We start from the raw sequence: 22,493 nt of genomic DNA, 5'->3' as shown, positions 1-22,493 counted from the left end.
ACAGGATTAACTGAGATTTTTCAATATGCCAGACATTTGATCAAAACCACCCGTATTGAGCTGTCTTTAGACTTGCTCATACATGGGGCTATGTGTCCTTTTCCCTGATCTCATATACAGTCAGAATGTCAACTGCCTGTGACAACTGTATTACATTTTACATGTAAAACCTGAACATTTCAGGAACATTTGCAACCCTATTCCTTCCGTGTCATTCTGCCAAAGAGTAGGAAACTAATCTAACCATCATCATATATCAATTCAGAAGTAAAATTGTCACTCAATTAAAATCATACAAATCATAAGAAAATATAAAGAATACATTTGAGTATGTGACTGTTATGAGCAACACAAATGCAAATATTTGTGCCTCTCAAATTTCTTTAAGGTAGGATACATGCATTTGTACAGAAAGGATATACACATATCCTGTCTAAGATCACTGTTGTATCCAACCTGAACGTTCAACACCCTCCTGTGGATAGAATCTTTTTTAGCCACTGTGATGTTTTTATGCTTAGCACTCCTGTAATGCCAAACTTGATTTTTCCTAAATCACTCCCATGATCAAATATTATTATAATGATTATGACGTTAAGATTGTGTCGATTTCACTTTGTTTTGGGGGGTGGTCCTACACTACCATTCAAAAGTTAGAAATATCCTTGTTTTTGAAAGAAAGGCACATTTTTTGTCCATTAAAATAACATCAAATTGATCAGAAATACAGTGTAGACATTGTTAATGTTGTAAATTACTATCGTAGCTGGAAATGGCAGATTTAGTTAAGGACTATCTACATAGGCATACATAGGCCCATTATCAGCAACCATCACTCCTGTGTTCCAATGTCATGTTGTGTTAGATAATCCAAGTTTATCATTTTAAAAGGCTAATTGATCATTAGAAAACATTTTTGAAATTATGTTAGCACAGCTGAAATCTGTCATCCTGATGAAAGAAGCAATAAAACTGGCCTTCTTTAGACTAGTTGAGTATCTGGAGCATCAGCATTTGTGGGTTCGATTACAGGCGCAAAATGGCCAGAAACCATGCACTTTCTTCTGAAACTCATCAGCCTATTCTTGTTCTGAGAAATTAAGGCTATTCCACACGAGAAATTGCAAAGAAACTGAAGATCTCATACAACGCTGTGTACTACTCCCTTCATAGGACAGCACACACTGGCTCTAACCAGAATAGAAAGAGGAGTGGGAGGCCCCGGTGAACAACTGTGATGATGGTGTATGGCAGGGCTATTCAATTCCGGACATGGAGGACCGAAACACTTAGAAGGAAAGGAAACACACTAGAAGTGTTTTGGCCGTCCATGAAAATAATTTAACAGCCCTGGTGTAGAAGGTAGAGTCCTTGGTCAAAGTGGACGAGGCCGATGGAGGCCTGCTGTGTGGTGTCCACGCCCAGCAAGGCGTAGACTGCCTTCCTGTGGGCCAGTCTGTGTGATGGAGAAACCAGCGTTGCCCTCCAACTGAGACAGAACCATCAACACCTGTTTGAGATAGAGAGAAAGAGAGGTAGAACATTAATATAAATAATAAATTTTCTTTATAAAGCTTGTTTATCACACTTAAGGAGCTAGATAGATCTGCTAGGTTCGCTCAAACGAAATGATTCAATATTGAACATCCGCTCACATTCGCACCTGTCCGCACGGACTACGAAAACTGAGGTGGGGTTGAATCCTGTGCAGACGGGAGCAGACATCCGATTGAGGCGGTAGGTAAAAATAAGCTTGAGGGTTAGAGGTTGTTGATGTGTACTGTACCTATAAAGCGGAGGGATGCGGTCGAAAGTCGAGGCACCCGCGGATCAACACCACGATGAAGCTGTCACTACAGTCATGAGACGTGGAGGTGGTACCTGGGATGGCGATTCTCCACCACCACGAGCTCCGCCCACCCGTGGGTGAGGTAATAACACGTCATGCCTTCCCGATTTTTATGATCACATCTTATGTGTGTTTTTGCTCATGTACAATGACCTTAAACAGGAACGTTAACCTTAAACAGGGATCTCCTCCCAGACCTGGACTAAAGCATCCGCCAACTCCTGGACAGTCTGTGGTGCAACGTGGCGTTGGTGGATGGAGCGAGACATGATGTCCCAGATGTGCTCAATTGGATTCAGATCTGGGAAACGGGCAGGCCAGTCCATAGCATTAATGCCTTCCTCTTGCAGGAACTGCTGACACACTCCATCCACATGAGGTCTAGCATTGTCTTGCATTAGGAGGAACCCAGGGCCAACCACACCAGCATATGGTCTCACAAGGGGTCTGATGATCTCATCTCGGTACCTAATGGCAGTCAGGTTACCTCTGGCGAGCACATGGAGGGCTGTGCATTTTACATTACATTTAAGTCATTTAGCAGACGCTCTTATCCAGAGCGACTTACAAATTGGTGCATTCACCTTATGACATCCAGTGGAACAACCACTTTACAATAGTGCATCTAAATATTTTAAGGGGGGTGAGAAGGATTACTTTATCCTATCCTAGGTATTCCTTAAAGAGGTGGGGTTTCAGGTGTCTCCGGAAGGTGGTGATTGACTCCGCTGTCCTGGCGTCGTGAGGGAGTTTGTTCCACCATTGGGGAGCCAGAGCAGCGAACAGTTTTGACTGAGCTGAGCGGGAACTGTACTTCCTCAGTGGTAGGGAGGCGAGCAGGCCAGAGGTGGATGAACGCAGTGCCCTTATTTGGGTGTAGGGCCTGATCAGAGCCTGGAGGTACTGAGGTGCCGTTCCCCTCACAGCTCCGTAGGCAAGCACCATGGTCTTGTAGCGGATGCGAGCTTCAACTGGAAGCCAGTGGAGAGAGCGGAGGAGCGGGGTGACGTGAGAGAACTTGGGAAGGTTGAACACTAGACGGGCTGCGGCGTTCTGGATGAGTTGTAGGGGTTTAATGGCACAGGCAGGGAGCCCAGCCAACAGCGAGTTGCAGTAATCCAGACGGGAGATGACAAGTGCCTGGATTAGGACCTGCGCCGCTTCCTGTGTGAGGCAGGGTCGTACTCTGCGGATGTTGTAGAGCATGAACCTACAGGAACGGGCCACCGCCTTGATGTTAGTTGAGAACGACAGTTTGTTGTCCAGGATCACGCCAAGGTTCTTAGCGCTCTGGGAGGAGGACACAATGGAGTTGTCAACCGTGATGGCGAGATCATGGAACGGGCAGTCCTTCCCCGGGAGGAAGAGCAGCTCCGTCTTGCCGAAGTTCAGCTTGAGGTGGTGATCCGTCATCCACACTGATATGTCTGCCAGACATGCAGAGATGCGATTCGCCACCTGGTCATCAGAAGGGGGAAAGGAGAAGATTAATTGTGTGTCGTCTGCATAGCAATGATAGGAGAGACCATGTGAGGTTATGACAGAGCCAAGTGACTTGGTGTATAGCGAGAATAGGAGAGGGCCTAGAACAGAGCCCTGGGGGACACCAGTGGTGAGAGCGCGTGGTGAGGAGACAGATTCTCGCCACGCCACCTGGTAGGAGCGACCTGTCAGGTAGGACGCAATCCAAGCGTGGGCCGCGCCGGAGATGCCCAACTCGGAGAGGGTGGAGAGGAGGATCTGATGGGTGGTGCAGCGCCCCAAAGAAATGCCACCCCACACCATGACTGACCCACCGCCAAACCGGTCATGCTGGAGGATGTTGCAGGCAGCAGAGCGTTCTCCACGGCGTCTCCAGACTCTGTCACGTCTGTCACATGTGCTCAGTGTGAACCTGCTTTCATCTGTGAAGAGCACAGGGCGCCAGTGGCGAATTTGCCAATCTTGGTGTTCTCTGGCAAATGCCAAATGTCCTGCACGGTGTTGGGCTGTAAGCACAACCCCCACCTGTGGACGTCGGGCCCTCATACCACCCTCATGGAGTCTGTTTCTGACCGTTTGAGCAGACACATGCACATTTGTGGCCTGCTGGAAGTCATTTTGCAGGGCTCTGGCAGTGCTCCTCCTGCTCCTCCTTGCACAAAGGCGGAGGTAGCGGTCCTGCTGCTGGGTTATTGCCCTCCTACGGCCTCCTCCACGTCTCCTGATGTACTGGCCTGTCTCCTGGTAGCACCTCCATGTTCTGGACTCTACGCTGACAGACACATGTGCCATCCAAGATGAGCTGCACTACCTGAGCCACTTGCGTGGGTTGTAGACTCCGTCTCATGCTACCACTCGAGTGAAAGCACCGCCAGCATTCAAAAGTGACCAAAACATCAGCCAGGAAGCATAGGAACTGAGAAGTGGTCTGTGGTCACCACCTGCAGAACCACTCCTTTATTGGGGGTGTCTTGCTAATTGCCTATCATTTCTACCTGTTGTCTATTCCATTTGCACAACAGCATGTGAAATTTATTGTCAATCAGTGTTGCTTCCGAAGTGGATAGTTTGATTTCACAGAAGTGTGATTGACTTGGAGTTACATTGTGTTGTTTAAGTGTTCCCTTTATTTTTTTGAGCAGTGTATATCGTTTTGACTTTATGAGGCACAACCTAATTCCTCATTCATCTAGATGTGGGTGTGGCATGTGTGGGTGTAGCATGGCCAGAAGCATTAACACAAGTGAAGTTCCTGAGAGCCCACTTCCAAAATGAGCACCTTCACCACAATGCATACACACATGTACACATGGATTTTGTATCATATATATGTGGTAGTAAAGTTGTGGCCTGAGGGCACACACTTAAATGTGTTGTGAAAAGTGTCATGAAATGTAATGTCATGTAATGATGTATATAACTGGCTTAATGTTTCTGTACCCCAGGAAGAGTAGCTGCCTCGGCAGCAGCTAATGGGGCTCCTTAACAATTACAAACAACATCTAATGTATTTGGCACACAGGAAAACACATCATCAACATCAAACCAGCTTCCACTTACAAGGAAGTTTATGGATGTGTGCTGTTGGTGAGACTGTAGAGTTAAAGAGGTACTCACACTCAAAACCATGAAAAGGAATAACCCAGAGGCTGAAATGCAAAAATAATATAATTAATTTAATCCATGCTCAAAAGATTGCAAAAATTAAAATCATTGTATAAACAGCAACCATTCACAACATGGGCAACAGACTCCATTACATTTGACTCATGTAGAATACAAAATGGGTCCATGGTTTGCAGTGTGGTGATGAAGCCACAACTGCGCCTCTTCAACCTCAGGAGGCTGAAGAAATTTGGCTTGGCCCCTTATAACCCTCTCAAACTTTTACAGATGCACAATTGAGAGCATCCTGTCGAGCTCTATCACCGCCTGGTATGGCAACTGCACCGCCTGCAGCTGCAGGGCTCTCCAGACGGTGGTGCGGTCTTCCCAACGCATCACTGTCACCTATAGCACCCGATGTCACAGGAAGGCCAAAAATATAATCAAGGGCCACAGCCTGCATAATTGCGCACCCAGCTCACGCAGGTGCTTCCCTATATATCACATTTGACATGGTCCGTAAGCTTGAGTTCATTTGCACACAAACAAATCATACAATGATGGAAAGACCTGTGTGTTGTCCTTGTTAATGCAGACAGAAAAGAGCTCCAACTTCTTAATCATAGCCTCAATTTTGTCCCGCACATTGAATATAGTTGCGGAGAGTCCCTGTAATCCTACATTCAGATCATTCAGGCGAGAAAAAACATCACCCAGAAAGGCCAGTCGTGTGAGAAACTCGTCATCATGCAAGTGGTCAAGTAAAAATTATGGTCATTAAAAACCTTTAAGCTCTTCTTTCAAAAAAAAAAAGTGTCAATACTTTGCCCCTTGATAACCAGCGCACTTCTGTATGTTGTAAAAGCATTACATGGTCACTACGGAAATCACTGCATAATGCAGAAAATACACAAGAGCTCAGGGGATTTGCTTTAACAAAGTTAACCATTTTCACTGTAGTGTCCAAAACATCTTTCAAGCTGTCAGGCATTCCCTTGGCAGCAAGAGCCTCTCGATGGATGCTGCAGTGTACCCAAAGTGGCGTTGGGAGCTTGCATACACGTTACCACTCCACTATATGTCACCCTGTCATGGCTTTTGCGCCATCAGTACAGATACCAACACATTTTGACTATGCAAATTCCATTGGATGTCACAAAGCTGTCCAGTACTATAAAAAAAATCCTCTTATGTTGTCCTGGTTTTCAGAAGAGGATGTCTTCCTTAATTGACCCCCCATAAACATAACAGACAGATACCAGGAGCTGTGCCAGGCCCGACACGTCTATTGACTCATCCAGCTGTAATGCATATAATTCACTGGCTTGCATGCAAAGCAGTAATTGTTTCAAAACATCTCCTGCCATGTCAATGATGCGTTGTGAAACAGTGTTGTTTGAAGAAGACATTGTATAGTTTTTTGGCCTTTTTCCCCAGCCATATCCACGGCAGCAGGAATAATTAAGTCCTCCACAATAGTATGGGGCCTGCCTGTCCTAGCGACTCGGTAGCTCACCATATAACATGCTTCTAGGCCCTTCCTATTAATGGTATCTTTTGCTTTTACACATGCCTTACTACTTGAAAGTCGTCTTTATTCTCGCTCAAAAAACTTCTGTGGCTTATTTTTCAAATTGTCATGTATCGTTTCTAAATGTCTGTGCAGGAGTGAAGGTTTCCCGCGAGAGAGTATAAGTAAATGTGATTGGATGTTAATTATTTGACTAGGCAACCTGTAATCAATATTGTGTTGTTATTCTGCTGAACACTAGATGGTTTAATTTATTTTTGGCAGTGAAACGAAGCTACTCAGGCCAGAAAAAACCCCTCACTCAAATGTATACCCTGTTGGAAAATATAAATGTACTGTTTGAAAATATGAAGAAACTCATTTTTATTTGGCGTGCCCCCGACGGCATTGCGCGTACTCTAGTTTGTGAATACCTGATCTAGAGAATCAAAATGTGAGACAAGTTTGAGTGGACTATTGCATCACATTTAGTCACTCTTAGGCCCAGAGCATAGCAGAGCAGAGTAGCAACATCAGGGATCAGGGATTTTCACCAACCAATTGGTGAAAAGAAAACAGTTACAGTTGTGTGATAAGAGTCTATTATAGTATTATATACAGCAGATATTTAATTAATTCTTTAAAGGAAGTAAAATCATGCTTAAACGTTGTACCTTGCTTAGGGTTTGGGAACGTGAGGCATTTAACCCTGTGTTTGTACTTGAGTGATGGTCAGACTTGAATAAAGCATAAACAATCCCAGTGTCTAACAAGCAATTGTGAGCTCACAGCCAAAAAGGCATCTAATTATATAGCTATGTCACGTTCCTACACAATTTCCTGATTTTCACAGGCCGACCACAGACGTTAAATCATGGAAAATTTGAATTTGACCCACTAATAGAACATAGGCTTTCACCAAATCGACAGGAGTTTTATGATTTTATTTTTTGGGGTGGATTATCCCTTTAATAGACTAGTTTTATGCATAACAACTTTCTATCCAAGCTGGGAGAGATCGAGAACAGCTCATGTCATGCAGGTTCCGGTATCCTATACTGGACAGTTGTACAATATATTTTACAAAATCAATTGGTAGCTGATTAGTATGTTGTTGCATCGCAAATACATTTTACACTCTGCAATCTGAATTTACAACTTGAATTACTTAACAAGTAATTACATTATTGCCATCAGCCAGCAGTAAAAAATGTCAGCATTGCGACACCGTGTATAGCTTTGTGAAATGTTAGGCTTAACATGAGAAAATTATGACCAAATAGGCCTACCAATAAACTTTGATCCATTAGCTAAAGCAAAGCTTTACATGCCCTGGCACCACAGAAATCCTATCATCGATTTGATATGCATGCAGCTGCATAGATGTGTCACAATTTCAGCACCATGGACAACGATCGGTAGTCTATACTTTATGAGTGGCTGTCTGGCTAACACTTAAGATTTTGTTTTATTTTAGGGAGGGATCTAACCTTGCGGGGGTCCAAAGAAACTGCGTTACCCCAGTGCTATGTTCCCATGTATCAAACAGATTATTAAAATAATTTCAATGCAGTATATGTTGTGTTAAGTGTCTTAATGCAAAATGGCAATAAAAATATAGCAAAAAACTATTGAATTCTATACTGTAGCATTTTACAAGTGGCTCCATTTTACCAGGGTGCAGCTCAAATAGCACCCTACATAAGTGCACTTTGTGCTACATCCAAAATTCTTCTTATAGAGTGGTGCCATCTAGAGTCTGTGATGAGTGTCCAGCACAATGCAGCCAGGCATTGACTCTGTCCCAAATGGCACCCTATTCCCTTTATGATGCTCTGTTCTGGTCAAAAGTAGTGCACTATTAGGGAATAGGATGCCATTTGGGACATGCCCATTTGGTCCACGTGGGTGGGTGGGGCAGCGGTGGGGGACTGATTATTATGATGTCATTTCCTCCACACTTCCTGGCCTGCGATGTAGGTGGCTCTGACATTGATAGCATCATCCAGCAGAACGAGATCTAACAGGGGAGAGAGGGGGACAAGTTTTACTATTTAGTGCTTCTTCCTACACCACACACAAGACCTAGACCAGTTGTTTTCAAAAATCTCTTCGGGACCACCAGACATTTTTTCTCACATTTATGGAATAGTTAAAAAACATAGAATAGCTGGGGGTCCCCGAAGAGAGGTTTGAAAACCCCTGACCTACACAACCAGTTGAGGAGACTAATCAATGACCTTAATCAAGGGGGGGGGGCTGTAGACATTCAGCCCTCCAGGAATCGAGTTTGACACCCCTGGAGTAGACAGAGCAAGACCACCCTCTGCTGTTTACTTTCTCACCTGCGTCTGCCCCATAGTCCAGGGTGCCTTTACAGCGGGTGATGCCCAGGAGCTGGGCCGGGTGGAGTGACGCTGCCTCCAGGGCTTGCTCCACACTGCAGCCTGTCAACACAAACACACACAGGGCCGGATTACCGAATGGGAATGCAGGGCACGTGCTCCGGGGCCCCCAAACTTCAGGGAGCCCCCAACCAAATGTTATTCATTTTTATCTTTGGGGGCCCCCTGGAATCAGGGGCCCTGGAGGTCAGGGGCCCTGGAGCACATGCCCTGCATGGCAAAATTCTCTCAGCATCAAGGTAAAATGTTTAGAACAGCAGGACATTAGCGTTAAAACTGCTATAATAGCATTATAAAAGTGCAACGAAAAATGTTTTGTGTTAAAATGCAGTAAGTTAGCCATTTTCCTAAAAGGGGGTGGGGGGCCCCTGGAGGTCGATGACCTAGGGACCCAAATGTGGTATTCCGGCCCTGCACGCGCACACACACACACACACACGTGTGCACACATGTAGTAAGTAACCATATATTTAGAAGGACTGAATAACTTTTGTAAGACAGCCCTTTTACTAACACACACACTCACCTGAAGCCTGTTTGAAGTGCCTGACACACATGTCCATTGTGGCTATACTGCCACTGAGCGTCTTGGTGCCTATGAGTAAAGACCGTTTTAGAGACAGCTTTGGGAAAAAGTTGTTTACACCTTACAAAAGAGATTCTGACCTGCTACATAAGCATGGAGCCCCTGGATCTCAATGACTTGCTGACCCAAGGTGTGGCGGCCCGGAGGTAGACCCATCGCTGTGATGGCATCAGTCACCAACACTAGACCTGTAGGACAAACACATTAAGCCAACACAAGCATTGCCATAGATTTCTTGCAATTAGTATGCATATTATACCTGACATTGCTTGAACAACTTCTGGTTTCAAGACTGAAACCCACAGCATTACAACAGAAGAATCCAATAAACACTCCAACACAACCCCACACACAGAAGCTGTGCGTGTAGTTCTTACACAGACCTGTAGGATGTGCTCTGTGGGCGATACGCAGGGCGGCAGAGTTGGTGTGGATGCCATCAGCAATCATTCCGTAGAAGACCGTCCGGTCCTGGGGAACCTGGTCGCTGGTGAGGAGACCCACAATGCCTGGGTCTCGATGGTGAAACTAACCCATCACGGTAACCATGGCAACAGAGAGAAACAGCCATCATCTTTCATTACATTATTACAGTAGCATTGTGAAACTGTAGTTGAATAGACTTGGCAAGGCATCTGAAGCATTTGTCCAACAGTATAGTGTAGACCGTATGTCTGTGATTTGGCTGACCACACCCAGAGGTGGACAGGTTACTCATTAACCACATTTACACTTCTCTCCTATTATTATTGTATGGTTTGAGAAACATAAACACTATCAGTGTAGTGATGCAGGTCTTCAGATGTTGTACACATGAAATTGTGTCATTACAAATTTTATAAGCAACGTTATATTCCATTTTGTACGTCTCCAGCAGTTTCCCCTATCCAACTGTTACATACTCCGTGTAGCCTGCTGCTAGAATGGACGGAGATGTATCGTTCAAGTTGCAAAAAAATGGATTATAACGTTGCAGATCAAGTTGAAAGTGAAATGTGTCTTTGGTGGTAAAAAAGCAAGATTCTCCTATAAGGGGTTGTCCAGTAAAACGTCAGACAGCGATGTTACTGGAGGGGGAAACTGAGGATTGTACTACACTCGCATACGAAAACTAACAAACAGTACATACTAAAAATGTACAGTTGAAGTCGGAAGTTTACATACACTTAGGTTGGAGTCATTAAAACTCGTTTTTCAACCACTCCACAAATTTCTTGTTCACAAACTATAGTTTTGGCAAGTCGTTTAGGACACCTACTTTGTGCATGACATAAGTAATTTTTCCAACAATTGTTTACAGACAGATTATTCCCCTGTATCACAATTCCAGTGAGTCAGAAGTTGACATACACTAAATTGACTGTGCCTTTAAACAGCTTGGAAAATTTCAGAAAATTATGTCATGGCTTTAGAAGCTTCTGATTGACTCAAATGATGTCAGTTAAGCCTATTGGAGGTGTACCTGAGGATGTATTTCAAGGCCTACCTTCAAACTCAGTGCCTCGTTGCTTGACATCATGGGAAAAGCAAAAGAAAAGCCAAGACCTCAGAAAAACAATTGTAGACCTCCACAAGTCTGGTTAATTCTTGGGAGCAATTTCCAAACACCTGAACACCACGTTCATCTGTACAAACAATAGTATGAAGTATAAACACCATGGGACCACGCAGCCGTCATACCGCTCATGAAGAAGACGCGTTCTATCTCCAAGTGATGAACGTACTTTGGTGCGAAAAGTGCAAATCAATCCCAGAACAACAGCGAAGGACCTTGTGAAGATGCTGGAGGAAACAGGTACAAAAGTATCTATATCCACAGTAAAATGAGTCCCATATCGACATAACCTGAAAGGCCACCCAGCAAGGAAGAAGCCACTGCTCCAAAACCTCCATAAAAATGCCAGACTACGGTTTGCAACTGCACATGGAGACAAAGATCGTACGTTTTGCAGAAATGTTCTCTGGTCTAATGAAACAAAAATAGAACTGTTTGGCCATAATGACCATCGTTATGTTTGGAGGAAAAGGGGAGGCTTGCAAACCAAAAAACACCATCCCAACCGTGAAGCACGGGGTGGCAGCATCATGTTGTGGAGGTGCTTTGCTGCAGGAGGGACTGGTGCACTTCACAAAATAGATGGCATCATGAGGATGGAAAATGGAAAATCTTGAAGCAACATCTCAAGACATCAGTCAGGAAGTTAAAGCTTGGTCGCAAATGAATCTTTCAAATGGACACATGACCCCAAGCATACTTACAAAGTTGTGGCAAAATGGCTTAAGGACAACAAAGTCAAAGTATTGGAGTGGCCATCAAAAAGCCATGACCTCAAACCTATAGACAATTTGTGGGCAGAACTGAAAAAGCGTGAAATGAATGATTCACTCTACTATTATTCTGACATTTCACATTCTTAAAATGAAGTGGTGATCCTAACTGACCTAAGACAGGGAATTTTTACTAGGATTAAATATCAGGGATTGTAAAAGAAAAACTGAATTTAAATGTATTTGGCTAAGGTGCATGTAAACTTCCGACTTCACTGTGCTAAATGGAAAACATAATACAATATGATGCTGTGTTATATTACTCACAGGCAGCATAGCATTGAAGAGATGTGTGATGAATGAAGCTCCGTTCTGCACAGCCTCCTCAGCTTGGGACAGGTTGGCTACAGAGTGTCCTACACGTGGAATCGGTCGACAGGTACACTTAGTGGTATCACATCATCCTACACAGTGTGACAACCTCCTGCTTCCAGACAGAAGATGTCTATTGGATTGAATCAACAGCCTGGTTTTCTGTTGTTTAAAATAAGTCTTCATAAACCCTTTATAAGGCCTATATAGATGCTTAATAAAACATTTAGGAGCAGATGTAATACATATAGTATAAAGGCTATGTCATTCCCAGCATGCACACAAAGAGGAGTATCTAAGTCATACATATAAATTAGATTTGATTCCCATTCCCAGAATACTACACCTACCTAGAGACACAGTGATGCACAGTGATGATTCATGAAACATGCATAAGGCCTACATAGATGCTTCACAATTAAATCATGCATAAGCAGACGTCATAGGCCTACATATAAAGGGTATCCTATTCCCAGTTTAATTCACCTACCTAGAGAAACAGTGATTCCCCTCTGAGCCAGCTCTCTAACCACCTTCTCACTGTTGGGTAGCTCGGGGGCCAACGTCACCATGGCAACGTTATCCAGGGTCCCGTAGGTCTCAATCAGGTCCAACATGCCGCCCGACTGGAAGGAGCGCAGGTACTGCGCCGGGTGGGCTCCCTTCTTCTCTAAACTGATGAATGGACCTTCTAGATGACAGCCTTGAGAGAGAGAGAGCGAGTGGGTGGGGGTAGAGACCGCGAAATGGACAAAAAAGGGCAGAAATATGAAATATTGACAGAATGTGTAAGAGAATGAGTAAAAGAGACAACATATTTCAGCATATCACACTGTTTTATAACATTTCCTCTATCACCATACAGTTATATGGAATACAGTATTGGATATCATGTCCAGATATAAGGACCAATCAGACATATGAAGATGTGTCTACATCCTTCCTGACTGCATCCTTACCCAGAACTCCAGCTCCCTCCACTCCTCCACTGTGAACTTTAACCTCAGACAAGACCTAGAAAACAGGTATTTTACTTGAAAGGATTTCATAACACATGCATAAATATTGCATTCATAAGCAATACATAAGAATCTGATCGAGCCTGCCTGGAGTGCCAGGCCAGGTGGGTGTGGTTTGCATATTTGAAACTATTTGGATCCAAATCAAATCACATTTTATTGGTCACATACACATATTAAGCAGATGTTATTGTGGGTGTAGCGAAATGCTTGTGTTCCTAGCTCCAACGGTGCAGTAGTATCTAACAATTCACATTGCGCCAGACAAGATCAATCCACCACAGCTCAAGTATTTGAAAGAAAACCAACACTATTTGAAACACATTTGAATGGGAGCCACTAATGACATAGACTATATATACAAAAATATGTGGACACCCCTTCATATTAGTGGATTAGGCTACTTCAGCCACATCGGTTGCTGACAGGCGTATAAAATCAAGCACACAGCCATGCAATCTCTATAGACAAACATTAGCAGTAGAATGGCCTTACTAAAGAGCTCAGTGACTTTCAACTAAAGAGCTCAGTGACTTTCAACATGGCACAGTCATAGGATGCTACCTTTCCAACAAGTCAGTTCGTCAAATTTCTACCCTGCTAGTAGAGCTGCCCTGGTAAACTCTTTCCTGTTTCAGCATGACAATGCCCCCGTGCATAACGCAAGGTCCATACAGAAATGGTTTGTTGAGATCGGTGTGGAAGAACTTGACTGGCCTGCACAGAGCCCTGACCTCAACCCCATCGAACACCTTTGGAATGAATTGGAATGCCAACTGCGAGCCAGGCCTAATCGCCCAACATCAGTGCCCCGCCTCGCTAATGCTCTTGTGACTGAATGGAAGCCAGTCCCTGCAGCCATGTTCCAACATCTAGTGGAAAGCCTTCCCAGAATAGTAGAGGCTGTTATATCAGCAAAGGGGGGACCAACTCCATACGCCCATGATTTTGGAATGAGATGTTCGACGAGCATACTTTTGGTCATAAAGTGTATGTGAGACAATGGTGAGAAACGGGACATGTTGTTGAGAGGACAGGTGTAGAGGTGGTGCCTACCTTGTGGTAGATGTTTGGGGGGGAGGTGACTAGGGTGGGTAAAAAAGAGGTGACACCATGCTCCAAGATTTTCTTGGCTACTAGGGCCACACCTCCTCTGACATTACTGGTTGCTTGCGAGAAGTCAATGCCATATCCTCCTGTGGGTGTAAAACAATGGATCATTGATTGAGTTTGGAAAATCTTGTATCCAATGGCTTCCTTGTTCTGGTGAGAGAAACAGCTCGCAGGCTGTGTTAGTTTTAGCAAAGAACACTCCTCCAATAAAGCTTTAAGAAGTCCATACCTGCAATTGAATTGGACACAGTCCCTGGAGTGAATTGACCCCCCCCCCCCCAAAAGACTAACCATTGATCTGAACGTCAATGAACCCAGGAGCAATGATGAGGCCTTCACAGTCAACACGTTGATCTGCGTAGCCTTCCTCATCAAAGAACAACTTCTCTGGGTCTAGGATCCGCCCTTCCCGCACCCACAGATCCTCTCTGGAGGAAAGACAGGAACAATACACACATTATTAAACAAACCCTGTCACACACACACAGTAACACACATCGTAACAACGCTTGTTTTACATGTAATGGTATTTATTTTACATGTGTGTGTGTGTATGTTCATATCCACGCGCTTGTGTGTACCTCTGCAGCTTGTGATCTCTTAGTATCCTGCAGTTGACGAACTGGGTGATCGGCGCCTTCGACACAGACTTATTGGTAGGCATCTTCCACAAGAGGCTATGTCACCTCTATGACACCTCTCCTGATGTGTAGTAGTCACTTCAGAAAGAATCTCTATAAATAACAGCCAAAGAACAGTACAGACAAGTTATCAATGAAAGCCTTTGAAAAGTTACACTATTACAGTACACTATTACGGTACCAACCTGTAGAACCTTGAATAGCCAACTATTCCGTCTTTATTCTTCAGGTTACATATCACATCTGGGATAATCAGTACACCAACCCACCACCATAAACAGACACACCAATGTAAGAACCTTCCTATAACAACATTGTACAATGCTGAAGTTGCAACATTTGACTTTGACCCCCATGTTGTCATTGCATTTTATTTCACCCTAGAACAGATCTGATAAGAATCTAACACTAAAACCATTTGAATACAGTGTTGTTAGTCTATTAATGAATAACAACAGTGTATAGGAAGGCAAAGACACCATACATTACATGATAACAGGAAATATATGTATTTCCATGACAGAATAAAAGCAATGTTGGACTTACCTTGCAGAGAGCATAGTTTCAAATACATGCAACTTAACAGTTACATATCACAAAATGTGTATTTGAAATCTTTTGGACCTCAGATCAACCTTAAGGGAATCTTATTTGAGTCATAAAATTATGTTCATATGACAGAGAAGATATACAACAACCTTGCTGAGAGTATATCCAACTGACAATCTCTTAGGAAAAAAATCTAAACTATTGGAACCAAGACTTAATAAAAAGAACTGATGTTGGCACAAGGTGGAGGGAAAGCTGGAGCATAACCAACTAAATTAAAGTTAAAGAAAATGTACTCTTAATCCAGTATGAACGAATGTATAGAATTTCTAATACAAAATACAAAATTCAGAAATTCAACTGAACAAAGGCAGTCATATCTTAAAAGTGTAAAACTATACTGACCAAAAATATAAATGCAACATGCAAAGTGTTGGTCCCATGTTTCATGAGCTGAAGGAAAAGATCCCTGAAATTTTCAATACGCACAAAAAACTTCTCTCAAATGTTGTGCTATGTTTTTGGGCATCCGTTAGTAAGCATTTCTCATTTGCCAAGACAATCCTGACAGGTGTGGCATATCAAGAAGCTGATTAAACAGCAGGATCATTACACAGGTACACCTTGTGCTGTGGACAATAAAAGGCCACTCTAAAATGTGCAGTTTTGTCACACAACACAATGCCACAGATGTCTCAAGTTTTGAGGGAGTGTGCAATTGGAATGCTGACTACTGTAATGTCAACCAGAGCTGTTGAATGTTCAATTCTCTACCATAAACTGCCTCCAAAGTAGTTTTAGAGAATTTGGCATTACATCCAACTGGACTAAAAACCACAGACCATGTGTAACCACACCAGCACAGGACCTCCACATCCGGTTTCTTCACCTGCGGGATCATCAGCGACCAGCTACCCAGACAGCTGCTGAAACGAGTATTTGTCTGTAATAAAGCCCTTTTGTGGGGAAAACTAATTCTGATTGGCTGGGCCTGCGTCCCCAGCTGCCAGGCCTGGCTCCCAAATCATGTCAAATCCATGGATTAGGGCCTAATGAATTTATTTAAATTGACTGATTTCCCTATATGTACTGTAACGCAGTAAAAACTTGAAACTGTTGCATTAATATTTATATGATGCATACTTTCAGTTTTTCCGAGCACACATCACTCCCGCACAAGAGGGAGTCTTGCGCTGCTCGTGATAGCACATGCGCAGAATAAATATAACGCTGGAACTCGGATTAAGCTGTTTACATGTCCGAATAATTCGGAAGATTTCGGTGTACGTTAATTTACATTTTTACCTTACAGATAAGCAGAGTAAGGTTTTTACATGACCATTTCCATAGTCGGCGTAAGCAGTTTAATATAGGATTATTAATATGCATGTAAACGTACATCAATGTCTTACATGAAAACCTTGGTCTGATCTCAGCTGTAAACGAATATAGCTCGTCTTTCTTTTAAATCGAATACTTGCCCCATAGAAGACAGTCAAGTCGCAGTCAGTGAGAATTCCAACAACTGTAGACGGATGGAATCATGTGAGAATGCTGCGGTCAGCTGATCAAAACAACGAACGGACTCGCGGAAGCGAAATAGGATACACGTAACAAAGAACAATGATGTTTTAGCGGATGTATAAATCTGAAGCATCCGGTTAGCGTTTCCACTCGGAGCAAAGCTCTCGTAGAAACTTGCGGATAGGAGGTTCTGAGGACTGGCAGAGAGCGTTAGCTCCAGAGGCGGAGGAGGGTGGTGGTTGGAAGAGCGCCACGGCAGTTCTTGATAAAGAAGAACTTCAAGGCTGCGTTTCAAAGTCAACATACGGTCAAAAGACACACCCTCGCCCATTTACGCTTAGAGGAATCCTCGTCGCCATTTTGGTGGTTGGTCCAAATGATTAGCCAAGCAAGGGACGTTTGCAAACGTAAGCCCCTCAGCCCTCGTTTTTGTCGGCTTTGCGAGTGTACAATTATGTTCACTCCGGGGCCTGAAACTCCCCATAATTCAATTCGCGACGATTGTACAAGTGTCGTTACTACAGTCCCTGGTTCAAATCCAGGCTGTATCACATCCAGCCGTGATTGGGAGTCCCACAGGGCGGCGCACAATTGGCCCAGCGTCGTCTGGGTTTGGCCGGGGTAGGCCGTCATTGTAAATAAGAATTTGTTGTTGACTGACTAGCCTAATTAGATCAAGGTTAAATACATTTTTTTTAAATTCCGGGGAAACTTAATAACAACATCAATGGAGAAGTCAACATACAAGTGTAAGCGAATGCAAATAAGTTATAAATTGTGGTACTAATGCAAAAAGTAAACACTTTTGTTTGGTTATCATTTTCCTTCAGAGGTTCCAGCTAGGCATTAGCTAATTAATTTGCTAGCTATCATACAGTGCAGTAGGTGAATATTAATAATGACATATTTAGTAAGTAAACATGCACTCATAATTGACTGCAGGGCATAAAAGCACCCACAAGCTACCGGTGCCTGAAAACACAATCATTGCGGGATGAACGAGTGACGAATTACCAAGGTAAATGTGGTTTTATAGTCACACATTCAGACGATTCGGATGTTTAAATGTCACGAATTGTGAAAGACTGAGTAAGTTTATTTGGCTATGGTGTATGTAATCTTCTGGCTTCAACTGTATTTATTTATTGTCAGCAAAGTATAAGGGAATTATTCTACAGCCTAGTTGGATGCGATAATGTAACATTTATTGGATGCAAACCACCGTTAAACTTCATTGAAGAAGAAGACTTTTCACTCGCCACCAAATTTGGTGATGAGAGAAAGCCCAGTAGCTGGCAGTGGGAGATGTAAGAGAGATGGATTTTGGCTGACATTCTGCACATTTTCTCATCAATAAAATATTTGACCTCAGTAGTTTTATGTTCCCAAACTAAAATATGTTACAGAGTGGACTAAGTTTGTAGACTTTACCCTTTGCCAACGTTAGATTCTTTTAGTTGATTAGGATTTAAAGGGTGACTTGAGTTATTGCATACATGCAATTCACAGAGTAGGCGTTCCCTAACGGAAATATGCAATACATGCTCGATCTCAATTGATGCCAGGCACAACACAACTGGGAACCCTGGAAATCTTTAGACTTCTGACTTCAGTGCGTTGAAAACAACTGGGAACTGGGACAGCAACAACCACCCACTGGCAAAAATAATTTTGAAAGGTCATCCAACTCGGGCCTCTTTCTAGAGCTCTGAGCTTCTGACCTAAAGATCACTGACATCATGATTTGACCTCGTGTTTTTCAGAATTTCCAGTTGTCTTGAAAGCACCATGATTACCACAGTATGAGTCATAATACCCATAAACCCTAGCTGTAAAACCAAGAAATGATTACCTTTTTTTTGTTGCCACATTTCTGTGTCTGGGATTTTAGAACTACTTCATGTAGTCTGTGTTTCATGTAGGCTTACCCTGGCGTAACGTTTTAATAACCATTCAAACCTCTCTCAGACAGGGTAACATAGTAGGATTTTAGATGTGCAGATAGACCTGAGCCCAGACTATTTTACCGATACTATAGTAAAGTCTGTGGGTTATGGGAATATATAGACGTTAGCATTTTAGTAGTCAACCTAGCTAGTAACTTTTTTTGGGGGGTCTTTCAGATTGGCGGACCGGAAACCCAGTGACAACACTCGGGTCTGCAGCTGACATTTTCCGTTGGGAAAGAGAAATGGCCCTGAGAAAATGTTGCTCATCCATCATCGCAGAAGAGGAAGAGTCATATACTTCCACAATGGCAGAAGAGGTAGATCCAGACACATTCAACATGGCAGACGAAGTTCCAGGCGCCTCGGCTACTGAAGAATGTAGGAGGCTGCTGTCTACACCGTTGCGGAATGTTCTCACTGAGGTGCATCTTATTAAGGAAACAGCGCAGTTGAAGGTTCTACAGGAGAATCAGCTGTATACCTGCAACGGGTATTCAGCATTGTGGTTGTCTGATAAAGTACTGAGGAAAAAAACAGGACTTCCAGACAAAGACATGTTCAACATCGTTGTTGAATACTTGGAATGTTAAAAGGACTGCGTTGTCTACTTTGCCAAGTGGAGGGTGAAGATGTTGTCATTTGAGGATCAAGTGTTTATGGCTCTTATGAAGTTGCATCACAACTACACCACCTGGCTCAACTATTCTGTTGTGGTGCAATCACTTTCCGCAATGTTACCATCACTTTCATTCACAAGCGTTTTTTCATTAGCATTATGAAGACATCCAAGTTGGGAACCAAACGTGCTTGTGTCTTTTCATGGGTCCAGAGGAAACTGCAGGATGGTCATTGACTGTACTGCCATGGAAGTGGTGCTTTCAATGTGATCTCTATCGGACAAGGCAATTGTCCAGGCTCTGTCGCAGCCGGCTGTGACTGGGAGGTCCAAGGGGCGACGCACAATTGAGAAGATTTTCATGTCTTCATGTCTGGAGACATGATTTTTGTCAGACAAAGGCTTCTTTTTTTTTAAACCCTTTTTTCTCCCCAGTTACAGTTCGAGAGCCATATGTCCTCCGAAACCCAACCCAACCAAGCCGTACCAATGTGTCGGAGGAAACACCGTACACCTGGCGACCTGGTCAGCGTGCACTGAGCCCGGCTCGCCACAGGAGTCGCTAGTGCGCAATGAGACGAAGATATCCCTGCCGGCCAAACCCGGACAACGCTTGGCCAACTGTGCGTCGCCCCATGGACCTCCCTGTCGCGGCCGGCTGCGACGGAGCCTGGGCTCGAACCCAGAATCTCTGGTGGCACAGCTAGCACTGCGATGCAATGCCTTAGACCACTGCGCCACCCAGGAGGCCCAGACAAAGGCTTCTTGATCCAGAGCTTGACGCATGCAGGAAGTACTGTGAACATTCCTGAACCACAAAGGTTCATAGAGCGTGAGATGCATCTCACAAAAGATATAGCGAGAAATGGGATCCATGTTGATAGGGCAAATGCTTCCTGCCATCCAGGACCTCTATACCAGGCGGTGTCAGAGGAAAGCCCTAAAGACTCCAGCCACAGTCTATAATTATAGTCATTGACTGATCTCTCTACTACCTCATGGCAAGCGGTACCGGAGTGCCAAGTCTAGATACAAAATGCTTCTCAACAGCTTCTACCAGCAAGCCATACGACTCCTGAACAGCTAATCAAATGGCTACCCAGACTATTTGCACCCCCCTTTACGCCTCTGCTATTCTCTGTTTATTATCTATGCACTCCATTGAACCTGCCCCGGAGAGGGTTCCTTAGACTCTGAAGATCCTTCTCTGTGGGCTCTCGTGACAAAGGGTTGTTGTCTTAAGCCAGGTACAGATCCTCCACTGACTCCAGCTGGTTGGGCACGGCTGGCTCCCTCCACTTGCATTCCACATCCTCACAGCTGATATTGTGAACTGCAAAAATACCCAATGGTGCCGCCTGGCTACACTTATAAGCTCTATGGGGACATTCATATGTGGTAGAGAGAATCCCCTGGTCACCTGTAGAGATCTGCCAAGAGGAAAGATGTTAAGTGCCATATGCCTTTCAAAGCATGACTTTGATGAACAGCTTGAAATGCATTTGTGCTATATAAATACAATTTGATTTGATTGATGACATTACAGCTGTAGAATTTTTAATAAACTGTCATTTTCACGAGGACAAGTGCAGTTTTTCCATTACATTTTTATTGAACATTTGAGATTATCACTTGATATCAATTTGTAGATGCATTGAAATGTTGACCTTATGTCCCCTTTTCCCCACATTTTAGAAATGAGGTGTGGCTTGCAGAACATCCTGCTCATCCCATGAGAAGCAGAACATGATCAATGCCACTTGCAGCAAGGAGATCTTCTGGAATGGATGTACTCTCACTCTGGGGGTAAGATAATTTAAACATCACAGATCTATAATCCTACTGTGCACATGATAAAATGCAATATGATTTGTGTTGTACTACTGAATGAAACTGAAGAGATGCACTCAGACCAGCCTTTGTGATTGAACTTATGTTAATTATATTACTTTAGTAGGCTGCTTTGAGCAAAACTTGAATATAATAACCTATTCTAGGAGCCTATTATTTGTTTCCAGACAACACCCCATCCAACGACTGTGAACACCTTGAAATGTATGCATTTTAAGAAATGTGATACAAAAATAGTTTGATTTGATTGATGACTACAGCTGTATAATATTTAATAAACTGTAAAGTGCGGTTTTTCCATAAACTTTTAATTGATAACTTGGGATTTTGTCACTTGACATATCAATCATACAGTGGGAAGGATCCTATAAATCAAGACTGTGTGGATGCATGTACCTCTGAATAAATAAATACAATAAAGTCTGATGTCTAAACAAAGTCGATTCTGAATGTCAATTAGTTTTGGATTAATTCTCATCAATGACAACATTCTAGAGCTGAGTTATCACTAATCGAAGTCTGGTATCCGGAGTAATCTGGTTATTGATTTTTTGATTAAGTGTCTCTTTCCTTATAGAATGTTGACAGCTGTATAGAACAAATTGTATTGCTATGGTGCTCAAAGCTTAATAGGTTGCATGTTCAAATCCAGCTATGTATTTTTGTTTTAAGCCTATCCTCAACCTTAACCATTGCGGTAATGCCTAACCTTAAGATTTCAGAGTTAATGACTTGAACTTAACCTTAAACTCTTCGAAATTTGACTTTTGAGAAACATGGATGAACGTCTACTTTCTAACTTGAGACTGCGAGAGCTTGTTGGCTTTTTTTGCATGTGACTACTCATGTTTGTTAATAACAAATAAACATAAATAAATGTGCACAATGAATTCTTGTTGTCTTTCAAATACGTCATAAGAGTTGTTGGTTAGCTAGTTAGTGAATTTGACATGGAGAAAATTGGGCTACAGAAATGAAAATGATGGCCCTCTCCTTCAGCAAAATATATTTGACCTAAACCTCCCTGAACGCTTGAAGAAGAAAAAATAATAATACCCAAAATAATCATTAAAACAGGATGCAAATACCAAAATGGTATTCTAACAAAACATGGAAAAAATGTATATACATTTACAATAGCAGTCTCTTTCTGC

At 43.1% G+C, this 22,493-nt stretch overlaps 1 protein-coding gene and 1 long non-coding RNA gene across 2 annotated transcripts; one reads left to right on the top strand and one right to left on the bottom strand.

The window, feature by feature from the left end:
- Positions 1-7,375: 7,375 nt before the first annotated feature.
- amdhd2 (amidohydrolase domain containing 2) lies at positions 7,376-17,173 on the bottom strand. The gene is made up of 12 exons (XM_046306525.1): positions 16,881-17,173; positions 14,791-14,943; positions 14,501-14,637; positions 14,153-14,292; positions 13,037-13,091; positions 12,568-12,780; positions 12,033-12,121; positions 9,821-9,965; positions 9,518-9,625; positions 9,378-9,446; positions 8,792-8,893; positions 7,376-8,466 (listed from the first exon to the last, which is right to left on the bottom strand). Exons 2-12 carry the CDS (start codon positions 14,871-14,873, stop codon positions 8,393-8,395), a joined length of 1,215 nt encoding a protein of 404 aa, XP_046162481.1. The 5' UTR covers positions 14,874-14,943; positions 16,881-17,173; the 3' UTR covers positions 7,376-8,392.
- On the top strand, positions 16,628-22,220 carry LOC124000282. Its single transcript, XR_006832564.1, has 2 exons — positions 16,628-17,330; positions 21,184-22,220. It is a non-coding gene; the product is annotated as an uncharacterized LOC124000282 (long non-coding RNA).
- The last annotated feature ends 273 nt before the right edge of the window (positions 22,221-22,493 follow it).

The sequence above is a fragment of the Oncorhynchus gorbuscha genome, linkage group LG16 (assembly GCF_021184085.1).
Source record: "Oncorhynchus gorbuscha isolate QuinsamMale2020 ecotype Even-year linkage group LG16, OgorEven_v1.0, whole genome shotgun sequence".
In the NCBI taxonomy this organism is placed as follows: domain Eukaryota; kingdom Metazoa; phylum Chordata; class Actinopteri; order Salmoniformes; family Salmonidae; genus Oncorhynchus; species Oncorhynchus gorbuscha.
Note: the sequence above shows the minus strand (reverse complement) of the source record. Positions and strands in the feature narration are given on the sequence as shown.